The sequence below is a fragment of the Podarcis filfolensis genome, assembly GCF_964270895.1.
Source record: "Podarcis filfolensis genome assembly, chromosome: 5".
NCBI classification, from domain to species: Eukaryota; Metazoa; Chordata; class Lepidosauria; order Squamata; family Lacertidae; genus Podarcis; species Podarcis filfolensis.
Genome location: NC_139608.1, coordinates 70,537,453 through 70,555,216, shown reverse-complemented (window position 1 = coordinate 70,555,216; position 17,764 = coordinate 70,537,453). Strand labels below are relative to the sequence as shown.

Genomic DNA, 17,764 nt, shown 5'->3' with positions numbered 1-17,764 from the left:
TGCTTGCAAAAGGTCTCAGCTGAGCGGTGTGGGAGACTTGGTGAGGCCTGGAGGGAAGTGGGAGCTTTGTGGGGAAGAGGTGAGGTTGGTGTGCCTTGGCACTGTTTTGCACCTCTTGACATGGGGTGGGGAGCAGGAGGATGGACTGAAGAACATTGAAGCTATCGACCTGGGGCAGGCTTGGGAATATCCGTCTGATATTTCAGATCAGGATGTGTTAGTGGGACAATCACATTTATGTGACATTGCAGTTATGTCATGTGATGAGCTGGCGGGTTGCCCTGCCCATATGTCAAAGTACGCCCACAGGTTGGAGCCAAACAGGTTCCCCACTCCTGGTCTAATGGGTAAGTGTGTGGGGTTGGTGAGGGGTAGAGTTGCTGTGGGTCACAGTTGTAGGTGGGTTTGGCAAGCAGCACAAGCTGGGATGGACACCTAGTGTTGAGAGTGGGAGAGGTGGGTTGCAATGGAATGCAACCCACCCACCCCACCCCACCCCGCCTCAGAGCCAATCACATTATCACAACCCTGTGAATCTGAAATAGTACTGAAAATGGTAGCCTTGGTGCACCCAACAGGCTACAAAGGGCAGGTTTATATCACTAAATTCCAGAACAAGCTATTAGCTGCACACATTTGTTAATAATAATTTATACCCTGCCCATCTGGCCGAGTTTCCCCAGCCACTCTGGGTGTGGGTGGCTTTTAATGTTTGGTTTTAGACTGTTGTAACCCATTTTGGGACCTGCTGGTGAAGGGTAGGTAATAAAATAACAATACACATTAATAATACACAATTATTATTATTATGTACTGCTTTTTTGCCCAAAGCCCTCTAAAAGCATGAAAATGCATCATACAGAGGAGTATAAGAGAAGTGTCATTGATCAGTAAATAAAACAACACAAGATTGCAAAATCACAACATTCGAGTGTGGGGAAAATATTCTTCCCAAGTTAATTGACCAGTCTGGTAAATGTTTTATATTTAAATATTAAACCATGGGTATTCTCCTGGGTTTGCTCCCCGCTTCTTGAGGGTTTTGTGTTCCAAATTAGGAACCACTGTAAATCTCTGGACTATGAAAAATCATCTAGAGCCAGTACTCAACCAAAGACGACAGAGTGGTGGCACACAAGGACACTTTAAACAGCAGTGGTGGCTTCCCAAGCGATAGCTTGTAGGGCGCCAGGAATTCCTGGGAGACCCCTATTCCCCCTAACGGAGATAATCACAAAACTACGCTTGAGCCCAATTTCCTCTGCAGCCGCGTCACCCGCTCCTCGCGCCTCCATTTTAACTGAGGGAACGAGGTTGACGCGCATGCGGACTACCCTTCGGGAGGGTTCTGGGCGGGCATAAAGCCAACTGATCCGGAGAGAGAGAGAGCGAGTGGAGGAGGCGAGAGACGAACGAGGAAAGCGCAGCAGCCCGTTCAGTGGGAAGATGGCGACCCCCGCCGAGTGGGCCTCGCTGTGCGAGAAGTTCCGCAGCGCCGTCAACCTCTCCTACGTGGAGTCCAAGAAAGACCCGGAGACGGAGCCGTACCGCTCCAAGTACAGCGCCCGGGAGCTGCTGGAAGGCATCAAGCAGCAGCTGGGCTCCGAGGAGGCGGAAGGCAGCCCGGGAGGCGCCGGCGGAGGCGCGGCCGGGGCCGACGAGCGGGAGCGGCAGCGCGCCGTGGCGCTGGCCGCCGTGGAGTACGAGCTCGGGGTGAACCACACCGACACGCAGGAGTACTCGGCCGGCGAGGAGCACCTGGTGAAGTGCGCGCAGCTGCTGGAGCCTCACCGCCTCTCCCGGGAGTGCGTCTCCCTCTACATCCAGGCCCAGGTGGGGCAAGGAAGGAAGGGGTCGTCGGTCGCTCCCCCTCCCGCAATAGCTCACCCCAAAAGGGGGCTCAGACCCACAACTGCGATGAGCGGTGGATAAGAAACAGGGTGCATGAACGTGTGCCCCCCCCCCAGCACACGCGCGCCAAACCTCTTTGCGTCGCTCGGGCTTGCGGGGTTTGGGATACTGCAGGTTCCTAAACCACAGAGTGCCGCATACTTGCCGGGGCATTTAAACACCAGCCCGGGCACGTGGCGCAGTGTGTACATTCATCGCTCACCCATCTTAACAGCAAAGGTTTTCTTGGGCCGGGGCAGTCACCGTTTGTCCTGGGAGATGGCATCATTTGGAAGTCAGAAATCAACTGGGGAGAATGAGCTTTCCTGACCTGTGCAATTTTCCTTACGGAAATGGCTGTGTTTTTAGTTTTGTTAGCCTAATCGATTCTGCGGCATCTCTCATTATGAAATCTAGTCGATGCATAATAGGCATCTAAGATGAATAATATGCTGGCTTGCATCCAAAGTCGGATCTAATGGCTAGCGGAAGAGAGCAGGCAACGTTTGCTGGTTCTCTCATCCTCCTTCACCTCTTCCCACACTTCCGGTGTTCCTCCATATTAGAAGGGGGGGGGGGAGGAAAGGGGAAATCAGCAAAAAATATTCTTTCCTTCTCTTCTTTTCTTTGAACAGAGATTTTTGTCAGTGACTTAACTCACAGGATCTCAAGATCCAAGTTATTTGATTTGGCACTTTGGAACTCTTGTTGAAGTACTGGATGATGCCTCCAAAAGATGTGTGGAATGTTACATAACAAACATTAACTGTCCACACTTTTAAAATCCATCAATGAATGAAGTTGTTTCCTCCCCATTCTTCTCATTGTTTTGCCTTTTTGTAAGGATAACCTTTGAACTGTTACCCATTCTATAGAAGTATTGTTGAAACTGCATATCAGTGTTGGAAATCCAGAAGGCTTTCTGTGTTTTGTTGCTGCTGCAGCCATGTGTCTGTTGTTCTTGTTTTAGTGCAAGGGGGTGGCATGTGTCAAATTGGAGAAATGCAGTGCTGCAGTGCAAAGTATTAAGGGAGGGTTGAGCTGATGGTGATGGCAGACCATCCTCTGGAATATAGGTTTGCAAGGCGGTAACACTGTTACTTCAAGAAATGAAAAACAAATTTGCAGTTCATGTGCTTACAGTGATTATTTACTATTGCAGTTTGAGAGCTGAGTAACTCCACTCAAGAGAGTCTGTGGATCAAAATAATTTGTGTGCCAGTAGCAGGCTGTGTGTACACAGCATGTTTAAGGCTTCCCCCAAAAATTCTTCCAACAGTAATTTGTTAAGGGTGTTAGGAATAAGTATAGTATTAGTCTGGTTCTTGTATAATATGTAAGGGGGTGACCCCTCTTCCCTATTCATTGATGGTGGATTTGTGCCATTCATAGCTTTACAAAAAAATGTTTCACTTTCCCTCTTCTTTTGTAGAATAACCTGGGCATCCTGTGGTCAGAAAGAGATAACATTAAAACAGCTCAGACTTACTTGGAATCTGCAGAGGCTTTATATAATCAGTACATGAAAGAGGTAATGTGTTGTATGAGCACGTCTTATATTTCTGTAATGTGGTGGCACCTCAAGGCGTAATCAAAATTTCAAGTTCTAATATCAATGAGTTGCAATCATTAAATAATAAGCAGGCTTTCTGGATTACCGTATTTTTCGCTCTATAAGACGCACCTAGTTTTTGGAGGAGGAAAACAAGAAAAAAAATATTCTGAATCTCAGAAGCCAGAACAGCAAGAAGGATCGCTGTGCAGTGAAAGCAGCAATCCCTCTTGCTGTTCTGGCTTTTGTGAAAGCTGCACAGTCTGCATTCGCTCCATAAGATGCACACACATTTCCCCTTACTTTTTAGGAGGGAAAAAGTGAGTCTTGTAGAGCAAAAAATACGGTAATTGTTACTGAGCTTTGCAAGTTGAGAGGCCTGTTTTCTCATGTTATAAAATGAGACATTTTGATACAATATATGTGTTGTCAGGAGTTTTGATGCCTGAATTCTGAAAAATAATTATAGTACTAAGTGAAAAATATATCTACTGTTCAGATATCATTTTTGGATAGCTTCAAAATTGTTGGCATTTATGCAGAGTGTTATATGCAAACAGCTGACTAGAAAATCAGTGTCAACTCACAATTGCAGCTGTGCTTTCATCCCTCTGTAACCACATAAAGCATCTATAAAACAGCTTAGGGACACTTCCATTATTAGTTATAATAACTGGAAAATTCTAAAAACACTTTGACTTATTGCTGTATGGCTAAAATGCAGTGCAGAATTTGTTTTCTAAAAAAGAGCTTTTCTGTATTTCAGGAAGACTTATAACAAGCTAAACTCCTTATGCATAACAAGCAGACTTCTAAGTTGTTGACTCTGCTGTGCACAATGGAGCCTTTGTTATACCCTCGGGGGCGCTATTTATGCACTGCACTGCCTTTCTGCATTTCCAGTGTTTGTTCATTCTCCGACATGGCTTCTATGAAACCAGTGGAGTGCTGCACTTTGGCAAATTCTAAAAAGTGATGCTGAAAATATTTCACTTGTTTCATATTTACGCTCTTGTCCTATTTTGCTGAATTTGCTTTTGACTAGAGATGATGATGCTTTGGAGAAAGGCCTGAGAAGAACATGCCTGCCTTCTTGTTTAATCCAGTGTAGTTCTTCTGTTTCTTAACAACCTACCTGTCACATTTAGAGTATTCTTCCTGGATTGTTGAATCTAGGTACCAGTGGCTCAGCTTCCTGTGTGCTGGTTTATGTTCATGCTAAACCTGTCATCTCCCTAGTGTCAAAACCCTGCCTTGGGAGGTGTGTCCAGTCCCACTTGATCATCCTTGATTTGAGGTTAAATGTCTCACACCCTGTCAACTCATTTCCCTTAGTTTTACTTGGTTGAAAATAAGAATTATTGCATTCTTCCAAATATGATGGGTGACCTTTCCCCCTTGCAAGTGCATTTAAGATACCATTGTGATATTGTATGTCAAAGGTTATTTAGAGAGGAAGCTGCTTTTATTTCTTTATGAAACTGTCTCTCCCCTCCCCCATTTTTCTCTGTCCCTGATCTTAATAAAGCTTCTTAATTCTGAACCTGTTATTTAACCAGATACTTTGACAGTGCAAGGAGCAGCTGTCCCTCTGTGCTTGGCCAGTGGTTTATGCTACACATGCAGACATAGGGCAGCAAAACGATTGAGGAATTGACAGGTTTAATGCTGCAACTCAGTGACAGGGAGATAGATAAAGGTGACTGTAGGCAGCTGCCCTGGTTTGAGTTTCACTTGAAAGCACTTACAGTTCACCCTGCCGAAGAGGTGAGGTAGTAGTTGGGTAGTGGTGGCAAAAGAAATCTGGGAGTCCAGACTTGTTAATCACACTTATAATGATGGAAGGGTTTGCAGCTCCAGAAAGACCTAAAGTGAAATGGAGCTAGAGGAACCAGATTTGTATTCAGAACATAATTCCAGAAACCTTTTGTTGGATTTGTTAACTATACATATGGGTCTTATTTATTGTTATTAAAAAAATTATCTTGCTTTTCAGCAATTATGCCCTCAAAGTGACTTATTAAAGATAGAAATGTGGTGAAACATTAAAAGGGATATGTGAGGGCCAGTTGCTGCCCTCTCCCTGATTTTGCAAACTCCTCTGTCTCTGTTAGCCCCATTTTAATTGGCGTACAGCTGGGGCTAACTCAAAATGGCGTCTGCCACTATCCCGCCAGTTCCCAAGCAGAAAAAAGAAGCCGCCTTAGTGATTTGCAAAGAGAATAAAAGCAGCTACAAATTAAGCTTGAGAAATAAATTTATAACAGGGACATGTGACTACTTTGTGCTCTAGAGTTGTTCAAGAGCTTGAACTAATAACTGGATCTCAATATTAAAGATGCTGTTCGTTCAGGCTGTTTCTCTTGTGTTGTTTTTACTTCTGTGTGATGTCTTGTATCTAGTTGCAACCACTTTTGTCTTGAGTGCATTGAGTAGCACATAAAGCAAAAATTTCTGAAAGCATATTCTTCCAGAGTTTCTGGTTTGTTCATTGAGGTAAACTTTCTTTCTTTTTTTCTATATTGTTACATTTACTGAAACTCTTGTTTAAATGCATCATATTCTTTCTGTCAGTGCTGCAGAGTTCAAGAAGTAACTGTTCAAGAGGATAGAACAGGTTTTTAGAAGAATGTGCAGTTAGTGATGCATGATTACAGGTTCTACAACACAATAGGGAAGAACGGATTTTTAAGAAAGATGTCTTCTGGTTGGATGTCCTGATACTTAGATGTTTTGTGCAATAAGAACATATTTCTGGATGTATCTTAACTTAATATTCTCTGCAGTACCAAAGTGCAGCCTGTAGAGAGCACAAATCCACTGTATGTATTTATTAAGTTCATATATGTTATGTTTTGCAGAATGGGAATCCCCCGCTTGATTCCAGTGAACATTTTATGGATGAAGAAGAGAAACTTACTGACCAAGAAAGATCAAAAAGGTATATGTTGAATTGTAAAGTCAGAGATTAGGAGGGGTGTTTCTGTCTTAAAATTAAATCTAAACCCTCTGTTTCCCCAGATTTGAGAAAGTCTATACTCATACGTTATATTATCTGGCCCAAGTCTACCAGCACCTGGAGATGATTGAGAAGGCTGCACAGTATTGCCATACCACCCTTAAACGGCAGCTTGAATATAGTGGCTACTATCCAGTAGAATGGGCTCTCAATGCAGCTACTTTGTCTCAGTATTATCTCACAAAGGTAGTCACTTCAATGTTTTCTTCAGTGTACCTAATTTGTTAAGGTGCTACCAATGTCAGAGTTGCTATTTGACCAGCTTTCAAAAAGCTATTGTTATCTGTGGTATGAGTCTTATTGGCAGGCATTGGGTTGCATCATCTTCCACACTAAGTTAATTGCACTTAAGTTCCCTTTGAAATCCATGGGACTGAAAGTCATGACTAACTTGCCTCATTCATTTTGTAAGTCAATGTTCTTTCCTAGCTTTGTTGGCATTTACAGATGTCAAACTCACAGCCAAAAACATGAATAACAAAAAGGTCATGTTTCAGGAGAAGTGCATTAGAGGAATTTATTCCTCAAATTTGTTATGTGTGTGTGTGCATGTAAGGATGTGTGAGTGTGCATGTTAGGGTGGGGAGACTCCTTAGAAGACCTTTACGTGTTTGTCCTCAGCTTTCTTACTATACAGCATTGCCAGATTATATCCCCAAATCCTTCAAAGATCACGCATTTGGGCAAACAATTGGGCAACTGAATTATTTCATTCTTAAATATTAAGAGAAAAATATCTTACTGCGTGCCAGGAACAAACGCCACCATGTCTTCTCCTTACAGCAATGTTTCATGGAGTCCAGGCATTGTTTAGCAGCTGCCAGTGTCATCTTTGGCCAAGCTGGACAGGTGCCATCTGCAGAGGACAGTAAGTCATCTCATTTTAATCCTCACTGTAGTGGCTTTGAGTTATATGGGTTAGCAAAAATGTTGAATTCTCTGCTTGCTGTCCGTTTCAGTGCTGCATTGATTTTGTGGGACTGGGGGAAGAGGTTGCAATGTGAGAGGGTGAAGAGGTGCCCTTCAGCTAGGCTACACTTCTCTATTGGGCTTGTACAGCTTTGAAACTAACAGTGCAGACTTGGGGCATAGTGGTGGTGCAGAGGAAATAGCTTCCGATATTTCAACTTTAGAGAGGGAGAGAAGATGTAAAGTTTTCCTCTATTCATAGAATCACAGAATTGTAGAGTTGAAAGGGACCCCAAGAGTCAGCTAGTCCAACCTCCTGCAGTGCAAGAATCTCAACTAGATCATGCGTGACAGATGGCCATCCACCCTGTGCTTAAAAACCTATCGGGAAGCAGAGTCCACCACCTCTTGTGGGAGTCCGTTCCACTGTCGAACAGCTCTTACTCTCAGAAAGTCCTTCCTGATGTTTACTCAGAATCTTCTTTCTTGTAACTTGAATCCATTGGTTCGGGTCCTGCCCTCCAGAGTAGAAGAAAACAAGCTTGCTCCATCTTCCATGTTACAGCTCTTTTAGATATTTGAAGATGGCTGTCATATCTCTAAATCTCTTCTTTACATGGTTAAACATACCCAATTCCCTCAACCATTCCTCATAAAGCCTGGTTTCCAGAACCTTTATCATCTTGGCTGCCTTCCTCCAGATGTTCCAGCTTGTCAATATCCTTCTTAAATTGTGGTACCCAGACGTGGACACAGTACTCCAGGTGTGGTTTGACCAGGGAAGAACAGAGTGGTACTATGACTTCCCTTGAAAGGAACACTAGACTGCTATTGATGCAGCATAGAATAGCATTAGCTTTTTTTACTGCTGCATCACACTGTTGACTCCTATTAAGCTTGTTTAGTAAGACCCTTAGATCCTTTTCACATGTATTATCTTTTTTTTAAAAAAACAATATTTATTACTTTTAAAAGTTACAAAAAAGGAGAAGAAAGAAAAAGAAAGACAGAAAAGAAAAAAAACGAAAGAGAAAAAAAGCAAAAACAATACAATACAATATATAAACAATACAAAACCCAACCTGAACCCATTAAACTAAACACATAAATGAAGCAAAACAAAAACAATTTAAAAACATCCCTCCTTTTCCATACTCTATCCTTCATTCCCTTGTTTCCTCGACTTCCTCACACCTCCCTTTTTGTATCCCACTTCTAGTACTTGTTTCAGCAAATCCTTTCCATCTTTCTCTATTTTCTATCGTATCATAAATAACATATTTTTTAACCTTATTTCCCATTAAGACTAAATTACTTATATATACTTAACTTCTTATAGCATTTCTGCTAAATCCATAAAATATCATTCCACCAATTTTTCTAACAGTCATTACTTTTACAATATTTCTAAATATACACTTTAAATTTTCCAGTTTTCTTCCACCATCTCCTTTCCCTGGTTTCGGATTCTGCCAGTCCTTTCCGTCAGATCCATATAGTCCATCAACCTGGAGATCTTATGTCCGAGGCTCTTAAATCTTTTCCAAGTCCCTTCTGCAGATCTTCTTCATATTCTTTAATGCTCAGGAGCAAATCTCGGGAAAACTCCAACCTAACAGTACTTTTATTCCTTCTGGACAGTTCAGCCAAATTTCCATAATTAAAACTAAAGTCCATAAAGTGTTTCAGGATTCCTCCAAATCTAAAGGCCCCCAAAACTTCAGGCTCCTCCAAACCCAAACCCATGTCCCAAAAGTCATTCAATCCCTGAAAGTTGGATCTTTCCAACTTTCCTTCTTCAGTCGAAGCCGGGATCCAATCCTCAAAATCTGACTTTTGCTAGATTCAATCATGGAAGACCTCAATTTATAATCCTCAATTTGCTTCTGAAAAACTAAGGATCCCGCTTGTACTACTTTAGGTTTCACAACAACAGCTTTCTCCTTTTCCTCCACCATTTGTCCTGCCAGGGTGTATTCCTGTGCCGAGTCCTGAATTGTTTCTGTGTTGGTACTCGCTTTTTGACTCAAATTAGTCACTTTCTGTTCCAAGTTATCAATTTTAAAGATCGTGTCATCTGTCTTTTTATGAAGCTGTTCCAGCAAGTAGTTTATCTTATATAATACAGTCACAATAGCTTCTCCTATCAACATTTTGAATGGTCCAAGGTCAAGCTCTGGTTCTCAGAATCCTTATCTTGCAGCTGGAGATCTCCCTGTTACACTCCTGTAACAGTTTCATATGCTCCCTCTAGAGGGAAACAGTCTCCACTTGTATCAATTCTTTCAAGCACAACTCGAGCAAATAAAAATAGTTTCGATTTTCAGTTACTTTTTCCTCCTTTTTTGAACGCAGAAGAGGACAATGGAAACAGTATCTTTCTTATTTTAGCTAGCTGTCAAATCCGTTCTGTCAATGAACATTCCCCAAACGTCATCTAGCAGCCCATTCCCAGGTTCAGAGCGGTGGTAATTTAATTTTCACTCTCTCCTGCAGGCTCACTAGGTCTAAAACTTCCCCCCTCTTCTCCTGCTTCCAAGGGGGGTTTTGTATTTTTGACCGATGGAAATTTAATCCTTTGTCAAAAGCTTTCAGAGACTTTAGCTTGTAGCGTCTTTGCTTCAATCTATTTACAAAAGCGGAAGGCGGACTTCCTGTTTAGAACCTTCCCGCTTCGGTGCCAAATTAAAGTATTTCAAGATCCAATTTTCCGTTCTACTCAAGGGTAGTTGTTTAAAATCCAATTGTCCACAGGAAAAAGTCAGCGCTCTCCGGCAGCAGCAATGCGGCTTCACTCCGTGAAAGAAGCAGTCGATTCAAAGCACCGCGCCACTCACCCCACGTCGCTCCGGATCCCCAAAATAGGGTTTCCCCGCGAGTAGGGGAGGCACAGAGGGTGCCAGCCGAATCCCAAGTTCACAGGCTTCTCCTGCCTGTGATTCTTTTCACATGTATTATCGACAGTTCAGGTGTCCCACCTCTTATATTTTTGCAGCTGCCTATAACCTACTATAGGTTGTATTGGTAGTATACCTCGCTGTTTCATTTTTTACTTTTTAGGACTGTTAATGCTAGAAATGCTTAAACTATTTTAACGATGTTATGAAAACTGTGTTCTAAGATGTTCTTTACATCCTGTTTTCCTGAATAGAAATTAAATTTCTCCCTCCATTTCCAGTAGAAGTATCTTGAAGCTGTTTGATCCCCCTTACAGTATGGAAAAGCTTCAGGATTAGAAAATATTATGACCAAAAGTTAAACCTTCCTCCTTATAGCCATTTAATAGATTCCAGTAGTATTAGTTACTTGAATTCTGTGTAGTCCTTCAGGTAATTTTAAGTGGCTAACTTATCCCCCCCCCCCCCGGAGATGGCTTTTCAAAATCTAACTGTCAACTAGCCTAATGAATATTGTAATATTTTAAACCAGATGAAACAGAACAAGATCAGCAAGACCTTCGACAGAGAAGAGCTGAAATTGCAAGGTGTTGGATTAAGTACTGCTTGAACTTGTTGCAGGGAGCCAGGAAATTGCTCGAGGTAATCAAGAAACGGAGTGCAAATAACCTTTTTAACATTTGCAGGAGTAACTAAACACAGTAGTCGCAACAGCTGCTAGTGGTGCTGAGACTCGAGGGTATAGTAAATGTAAGTCACAAGGTTGCTGTGTGTACAGAGATAGGAACCAAAATCAGTTGAGTGCTGGAATCTCTGCTTAATTTTTAAACCTTCAAGCAATATTCTGCTTGGGCAGTAGAACACTTAATCTTGTGTTTGCCAGTTTTGTCCATATCACCTTGATTTCATCATGGGCCTTGATGCTTTACTGATAGTATCCAAATGGGTTCAGTAGGAGCTAGATACATTACCTAACCAAGAAAGCAGAGTTTTCTTTGTTAAAGCTAGTCTGCCAGTGGTGCATACTCTGTGTTTACACAGTTTTACACTTCGACTTCTTCAGTAATTTTCTACTTGCCTATTATTGTCCTGTCAGAGTGGATATTTAGCAGCTGAGATAGGCAAGCAGGCAGGTATTCCCATATGTCCCAGTGGCCGTGAAGATGTCAGCATCTCATCTATTAAAAAATCAGCTGTGTAATTTCCACTGCCTTGTTAGGTTTTCCTTAAATCGTTGTGGTGCTTATATACTGCTTTTTGTCCCAAGTGACCCCAAAGCAATTTAAAAAATAAATAAGAAAATATCATTATGAATCACAAAACACCATTAAGATAACAGTAAAATAATAGTAGCATAAATAAGCTGTTGAGATTTTCAGCTCGGGAAAGCAGTTCCTATTGTCTGATAACACAGTACAGTCATACCTACAGCTGTTACAGCTGTTTCAGGTTACGTGTTTTCGGGTTGCGGACCGCAGGAAACCTGGAAGTACCAGAACGGGTTACTTCCAGGTTTCACCGCTCACACATGTGGAGAAGCGCCAAATCGCGCCAGCACAGACATGGTGCTTTAGGATGCGAACGCTGCGGATTGCGGATGTGCCTCCATTACGGATTACGTCCGCAACCCGAGGTTCCACTGTAGTATTAACAATGGATAGGAAAGGAAAAAGAGAACCCTACAAGATGTCAGATATATTGGGAGTGGTTTAACAAAAAATTCAAGAATGACAACCACTTGCTGTGAAATACTTAAATGAAGTCAAGGAAAATATCTCAGAGTTACTGCTTGGAGAATTGTTGAAAACTCTTTAAAATGCCTCCTCCACTAAGTTGCTGCTATAAGCTCAGCTTGTGTTTCCATTGAATTATCAAAATAAATAAGAATCATATATGGAAGTACTAAACAATTTCTAGAAATCCAAAACATGTATTTTTCTGTCCCGTAAACATAGGAGTAACAGAAGTTGCTACTGTGAACGTGATTAATTTATCAAATTGGCGGTATCTAGTTTTTTGACATCTCGTGGCGAAGTATTTCACACTGTGCGTTCTTGTTTTAGGACAACATTGGGGAGCTGGATCCAGACAGGCAGTCGGAGCTTAAAGCCCAGCAGAAGAAAGAGGAGGATGAGAAGGAAGAGGACAGGAAGAAGGCTGTTCTGTTTGGAACTAGTGATCTGTGTGACTCTATTTTGGCCATGGAAGAAAAAGTGAGCTGTGTGTTTCCACTAGACTTCAAAGAAGCTAGAGAAGTCTTCTTAGTGGGTCAGAATTATGTCAATGAAGCAAAAGATTTCTTTCAGGTAGATGGGTATGTCACTGACCACATTGAAATTCTTCAGGATCACAGTGCCTTGTTCAAGGTGCTGGCATTCTTTGAAGAAGATTATGAGAGGCGTTGCAAGATGCACAAGCGCAGGATAGATATGCTGGAGCCCATATATGCTGGCTTAAACCCTCAGTATTACCTTCTGCTCAGTAGGCAGCTTCAGTTTGAGTTAGCTGACACCTATTACGAGATGATGGATTTAAAAGTGGCCATTGGAAATAAGCTAGAGGAACTTGACTCCCACACAATAAAGAAAATAAATTCTCTTGCTCAGATGGCCATTAAATACTATGAACTCTTTTTGGATTCATTGAGGAACCCTGATAAGATTTTCCCCGAGACCCTAGAGGAGGATGTCCTGCGCCCTGCAATGGTGGCCAAGTTCCATATTGCCCGCCTTTATGGCAAGCTTATTACTTCGGATGGCAAGAAACAGTTGGAGAACATGCAGACCTCGTTGGAATATTACTCGTTTTTGGTAGACTACTGCGAGAAGCACACAGATGCCGTCCAGGCCATTGAAACTGAGCTAGAGCTCAGTAGAGAAATGGTTGGGCTTCTCCCAACAAGAATGGAAAGACTAAGAGCCAAGCTTTCTACTTTCACTTAAACTCCTTCCTCCCGTGGAAATGTGCAATATTAACACAATCGCTGTCCAAAGAGGCAGTTTCCCTTATGGCAGTTGCCTTGTAGTCATCCAACATCTGTTGTGTGCTCCCACTGTGACAGGCAGCATAGAACCCGTATAAAATGGAAAACTGTCAAGTGTAGTAATTCTCCCACACTTCAATATTAAGTATACAGTGAATGGTCAACTGGTGCTCTGTATTGCTTGCTCCGTACTGACATGCACACCTTCCTGCCTTATTTTTCTCCTTCCACTACGTGGTCCAGTTTCCAACTGTAGTGCTGCTCTCCAACTGTTTCTTCCAAAAGGGAACTTTTTGAGTACGTTGTATTTACAGCCCAATCCATCCCCACAAAATAGAGACTTAGGTAGGTGGAATTTATTTTCCTCATTAACAGTCCCTGGAAAAAACCTTAACATATCTCTAATTTAATGGCGTCATATTTATTTTTGTATATGTTAGCTGTCCTCCTTTTGAATCCTGTTAAATAGGATCAATAAACAAATATGCCTGATTGCACATTCTCTTGCCGTCATTTTGTGTGTGTGCGTTGTGACCTGTTTGGCAGTAGAAACCTGTTCCAGTTTTTCTCCACAAGTTTCAGCCTGAGTCTTAAATACATTCCAGCTATTACCAAACCATAGGCCAGGACTCTTCTTAGTCCCATCCTACAACTGAAGTTCATATTCCCATCTGTAAGGACCAGAGTTGAACATTTAAAGACAAGAAAAGCAAAGATTCTCTGGCAGCTCACATCTATGTTCAATGGCATATTCTCTTATTAATAGTGGTTTTTGAAAGGGAGAGGTGAAAATTAAGAAATGCCCACCATCTCATTCTCACAGTGGCCAGTCAGATATCTATGGGAAACTAGCATGTAAGACATGAATACAACAGCATTCTTCCGCTTGTGATCCCCAGAAACTGGTATTCAGAGGCATACTGCCTCCAGCAGTGAAGTTAGAATCTAAGCATCATGGCTAGCAGCCACTCCTCCATGAATTTGCCTAGGCCTCTTATGTGAAAAAGTACTTTATTTTGTCTTTCCTGAATCTTCCAACATGGAGCTCCATTGGACGCCCATGAATTCTAGTGTTTTGAGAGAGGGAGAAAAATGTTTTCTTACCCACTTTCTCCAAACCATGCATACTTTTAAACACTTCTGTCATGTTCTCCCCCACCCACATACTTGCCATTTTCCAGACTAAAAAGCCCCAAATGTAATCTTTCCTCATTGGAGAATTGCTGCAGTCCCTTGATCATTTCTGGTTCTTTCCTGAATATTTTCCAGCTCTACAATGTCTCTTTTGAAGTGTGACCAGAACTGTACATAATATTCCCAGTGTGGTCACACCATAGATTTGTCTAGCGGCCTTATGACATTGGTAGTTACATTTTCAACCTCTTTCCTAATGCTGCCTTACATGGACTTTGCCATTTTCACTGCTGCTGCACATGGGAGTCAACATCTCCATCAAGCTGTCTTCTGCAACCCCAAGGTCTTGTTCCTGGTCAGTCAACAGCAGCTGAGACTCCCATTAGCTTATATATGAAGTTAGGGGTTGGTTGGTTTGTTGGTTTGTTTTTGCCCCAGTGTGCATCACTTACACTAAAATACACCTACTATTTTAGTATCATTCACCCAGTTTGGAGAGCTCCCTTTGGAGATCTTTTCAATCACTTTTTGTTTTAAACATCCAAAGCAATTTGGCCACCTCGCAGCTTACCCTGACTTCTAGATAATTAAATAGAAAGCACAGGTCCCACCCAATACTAATCATTTAGGGACTCCACTTTCCCCATCCCCTGCATTAGGAGAAAAGTCCCATTTATTCCTGCTCTCTGCTTCCTGTTTCTTAACCGGTCATTGATCCTCAAGAGGGCCTGTCCTCTGACTTCATGACTGTTAAGCTTACTCGGGAGTCTTTGGTGAGGTACTTCATCAGCAGCTTTTTGACAATCTTTAAGTACACAATATCTGATGGATCAACTTGTGTCAATATGTTTGTTGGCACTCAAGGAACAAGGTTTACTCTTGCGGAAGCTGTGCTGGTTCTGCTTCGGTAAGACCTGTTCTATACCCTTAGTAATTCTGCCTTTACAGTGCTTTCCTTTAGCTTCGCAGCACAGATGCTAAGGTAAGTTGCCTGTAACTTCCTGGATCCTATCTGGGTTCCTGCTTAGGAGCTGAATCCTGGCTTATTCAGCTATTTGCACAAGAGGAGCAAAGCAGCTGCAAAGGGGTTCCATTTACCTGCATGCAAGTCACCACAAGCCCACCACAAGACAAGAATGAGCAACATGTTTGCTGCAGCTTGGGCTGGATGTTTTTGATTTCGCAGTTCTGCCAGCAACTCATTTTTTGTGTTACTAAATGCAGTACCCTTAGGGAAATAGAATGGGGGGGGGGACAAGGGCTGCCATCTTCAGTGTTCCTTGCATCTTGATGAGGGTGGGAGAGCTATGGGTAGACTTGAAGATCACATTACACTTCCATTCATCTGTCCCTCCTGTACGCAGTACGTTAACCAGTTGAAAAAAATAACTATTCAAGAGAAACACCATAGCAGCAGGATGCTAAAACTGTAAGTTAATTGCAAGCTCACTGTGGGTAAATATTGGTTGTAACAAGGCAGTGAGGTATAATTGGGAAAACTATATACTTGATTTAGCTTGCCTACAAACCCCCTCTCCCCTCTGTGCTCCTGCTGGTGCTGCTACAATCTCTGACTGATGCACTGTGGAATTCTTCAATGATAGGTCAAGTACTCTGGAATTAGAAGGGTCTGTTATTTGGTTGATGCAGTCTGGAATACTTTTTCATGAACTAGGCAAATTTATGCTTTGCCATTTTTAGCTCTTATCAGGAAAGGGGGAAGAGTTGCCAGGCAGCACCCACAGAGCAACCGTTGCTGAGAGCTTACACCGCCTCCTCTTGCCCTAGTGAGACTCTGATCACATCACAAAGGCCAGCTGGGTTGCTGTGGGCAGCTGCTTAAGGGTCTGGCTATTCGGGACATTCTGTGGAACATCGAGAGAAGTTGCTCTTTGTTCTCTTCCGTTGTACAATTGCAAATTGTTTAGCAAGCCACCGAGAGCCCTAAGCATAGGACAAGATATGTAATCTGCAAGGTGCTGCCTTTGTAGATGGTCTGAAGACTGCAGCTTGTTCAGAGTGCTGTGTTCAGGCTAGTGTCAATGACTAGCTGTTTGGAACGTATTCCTTTATTGCTCAGTCTTAGGAAGCTGCTTTATGCCTCGGCACATTATTTGTACATCTAGGCCACTATTGCTTGTTCTGAGTGGCAGCAGTTCAGCTGCACATAATCTAAATTGTCTTGGTCAATGTTGGCACACAAGAACATTGCTTAGTGAATGTAATTACCTCCTCTTCCAATCACAAATTATCCTGTATTAATATTTATTTAATATTTTTGTTGTGGGGAGGGGAAAAGAAGCTACTGTGTTCACTGAGGGGCCCATCCCCAAGCAGTGGAGATTTTATTCAGTAACACCTCTGGCTACTGAGGGCTAGAAACTATTATTACTAATGATTTTCAGAAAGCTGAATTCTGTACTTTTCCCATGTGCTTACAAAATAACAGGATCACTTTGGCTGTAAAGAGAAGCTGGACTCAAGGCATAGCGGCCCCTTAGCCTTTTTTTGTTGTTGTTTTTTTGCAACATTGTGTGGACATCTGAAACCATAACTGCTATGTGAACATCCAGTGGGCTAACCTGTGTTGAAAAGTTATGGAGCAACTTTCCCAATTTCCTGTTGCACTGTAACAGTGTAACAGCGCAGATGCATGCATGTAATTGTCTTAGAAGCAAGCCTCACCAGTGGTCAATGGGACTTACTCTCTAGTGAGCATGTTTAGGTTTGGAGTCTAATAAGACCGTTGTCAGTTGAGCTGACTGCAAAAGTTAGGCATGGATGGCTGTAACGCTCCATAGCTTCCCAGGCAAGCTGTTCCGTTGAAAAACTTTGTGAGCACTTGAGTGGTTGGTGTGTTTGTTTATGTAAAATCTATCAATGAAAATAACGGTTTTATGTCCTTGGTCTGTTGTTCGGAGAATATTAGCAACAACAGCTGCACATCCCAACCGCACAATTTCCTCTCCCAACTGGTAGTGATGTCAGTAAATGTTAGGTTTTGGTATGGAAATGCAATGCTGATAATCAAGTTTAATCTATTCACCATGACCGCTGGCATACACATAGTTTTGCTGCTCTGAAGGAAAGGCTTTGTTTAATCAGGGCACAAGCCAGCCAAAGGTTATTTACCAATTAGTTGTATCAATTTAAATGAGAGAGTTATGGGGAAGAGGCTTTCTCAGTGACAGAGCACATGATTTGCATGCAAAAGGTCCCAGGTGTTCATCCCTGGAATCTTTAGGTAGGACTATGAAAGTTTTTCATTTGAAACCATGGTGAGATACTGCCAATCAGTGTAGAGAATACACTGGTCTAACTTGGTATGGCAGCCTCCAACATTTCTAGTATGCACCATTGAAATATAAAAAAGGATGCTT

General features: G+C 42.3%; 1 protein-coding gene across 1 annotated transcript; it reads left to right on the top strand.

The window, feature by feature from the left end:
- Positions 1-1,344: 1,344 nt before the first annotated feature.
- KIFBP (kinesin family binding protein) lies at positions 1,345-13,747 on the top strand. Its single transcript, XM_083614486.1, has 7 exons — positions 1,345-1,833; positions 3,323-3,421; positions 6,304-6,383; positions 6,464-6,647; positions 7,245-7,329; positions 10,800-10,909; positions 12,331-13,747. The coding sequence occupies exons 1-7, from the start codon at positions 1,447-1,449 to the stop codon at positions 13,207-13,209; spliced, it is 1,824 nt and encodes a 607-aa protein (XP_083470612.1). The 5' UTR covers positions 1,345-1,446; the 3' UTR covers positions 13,210-13,747.
- Positions 13,748-17,764: the final 4,017 nt, after the last annotated feature.

Bases quoted from the DNA above. Each gene is read 5' to 3' on its own strand.
- KIFBP (XM_083614486.1), top strand. From the start codon at position 1,447: ATGGCGACCCCCGCCGAGTGGGCCTCGCTGTGCGAGAAGTTCCGCAGC. The intron at 6,384-6,463 runs GTATATGTTGAA...CTGTTTCCCCAG, and splicing joins GACCAAGAAAGATCAAAAAG to ATTTGAGAAAGTCTATACTC. The intron at 6,648-7,244 runs GTAGTCACTTCA...TTCTCCTTACAG, and splicing joins CTCAGTATTATCTCACAAAG to CAATGTTTCATGGAGTCCAG.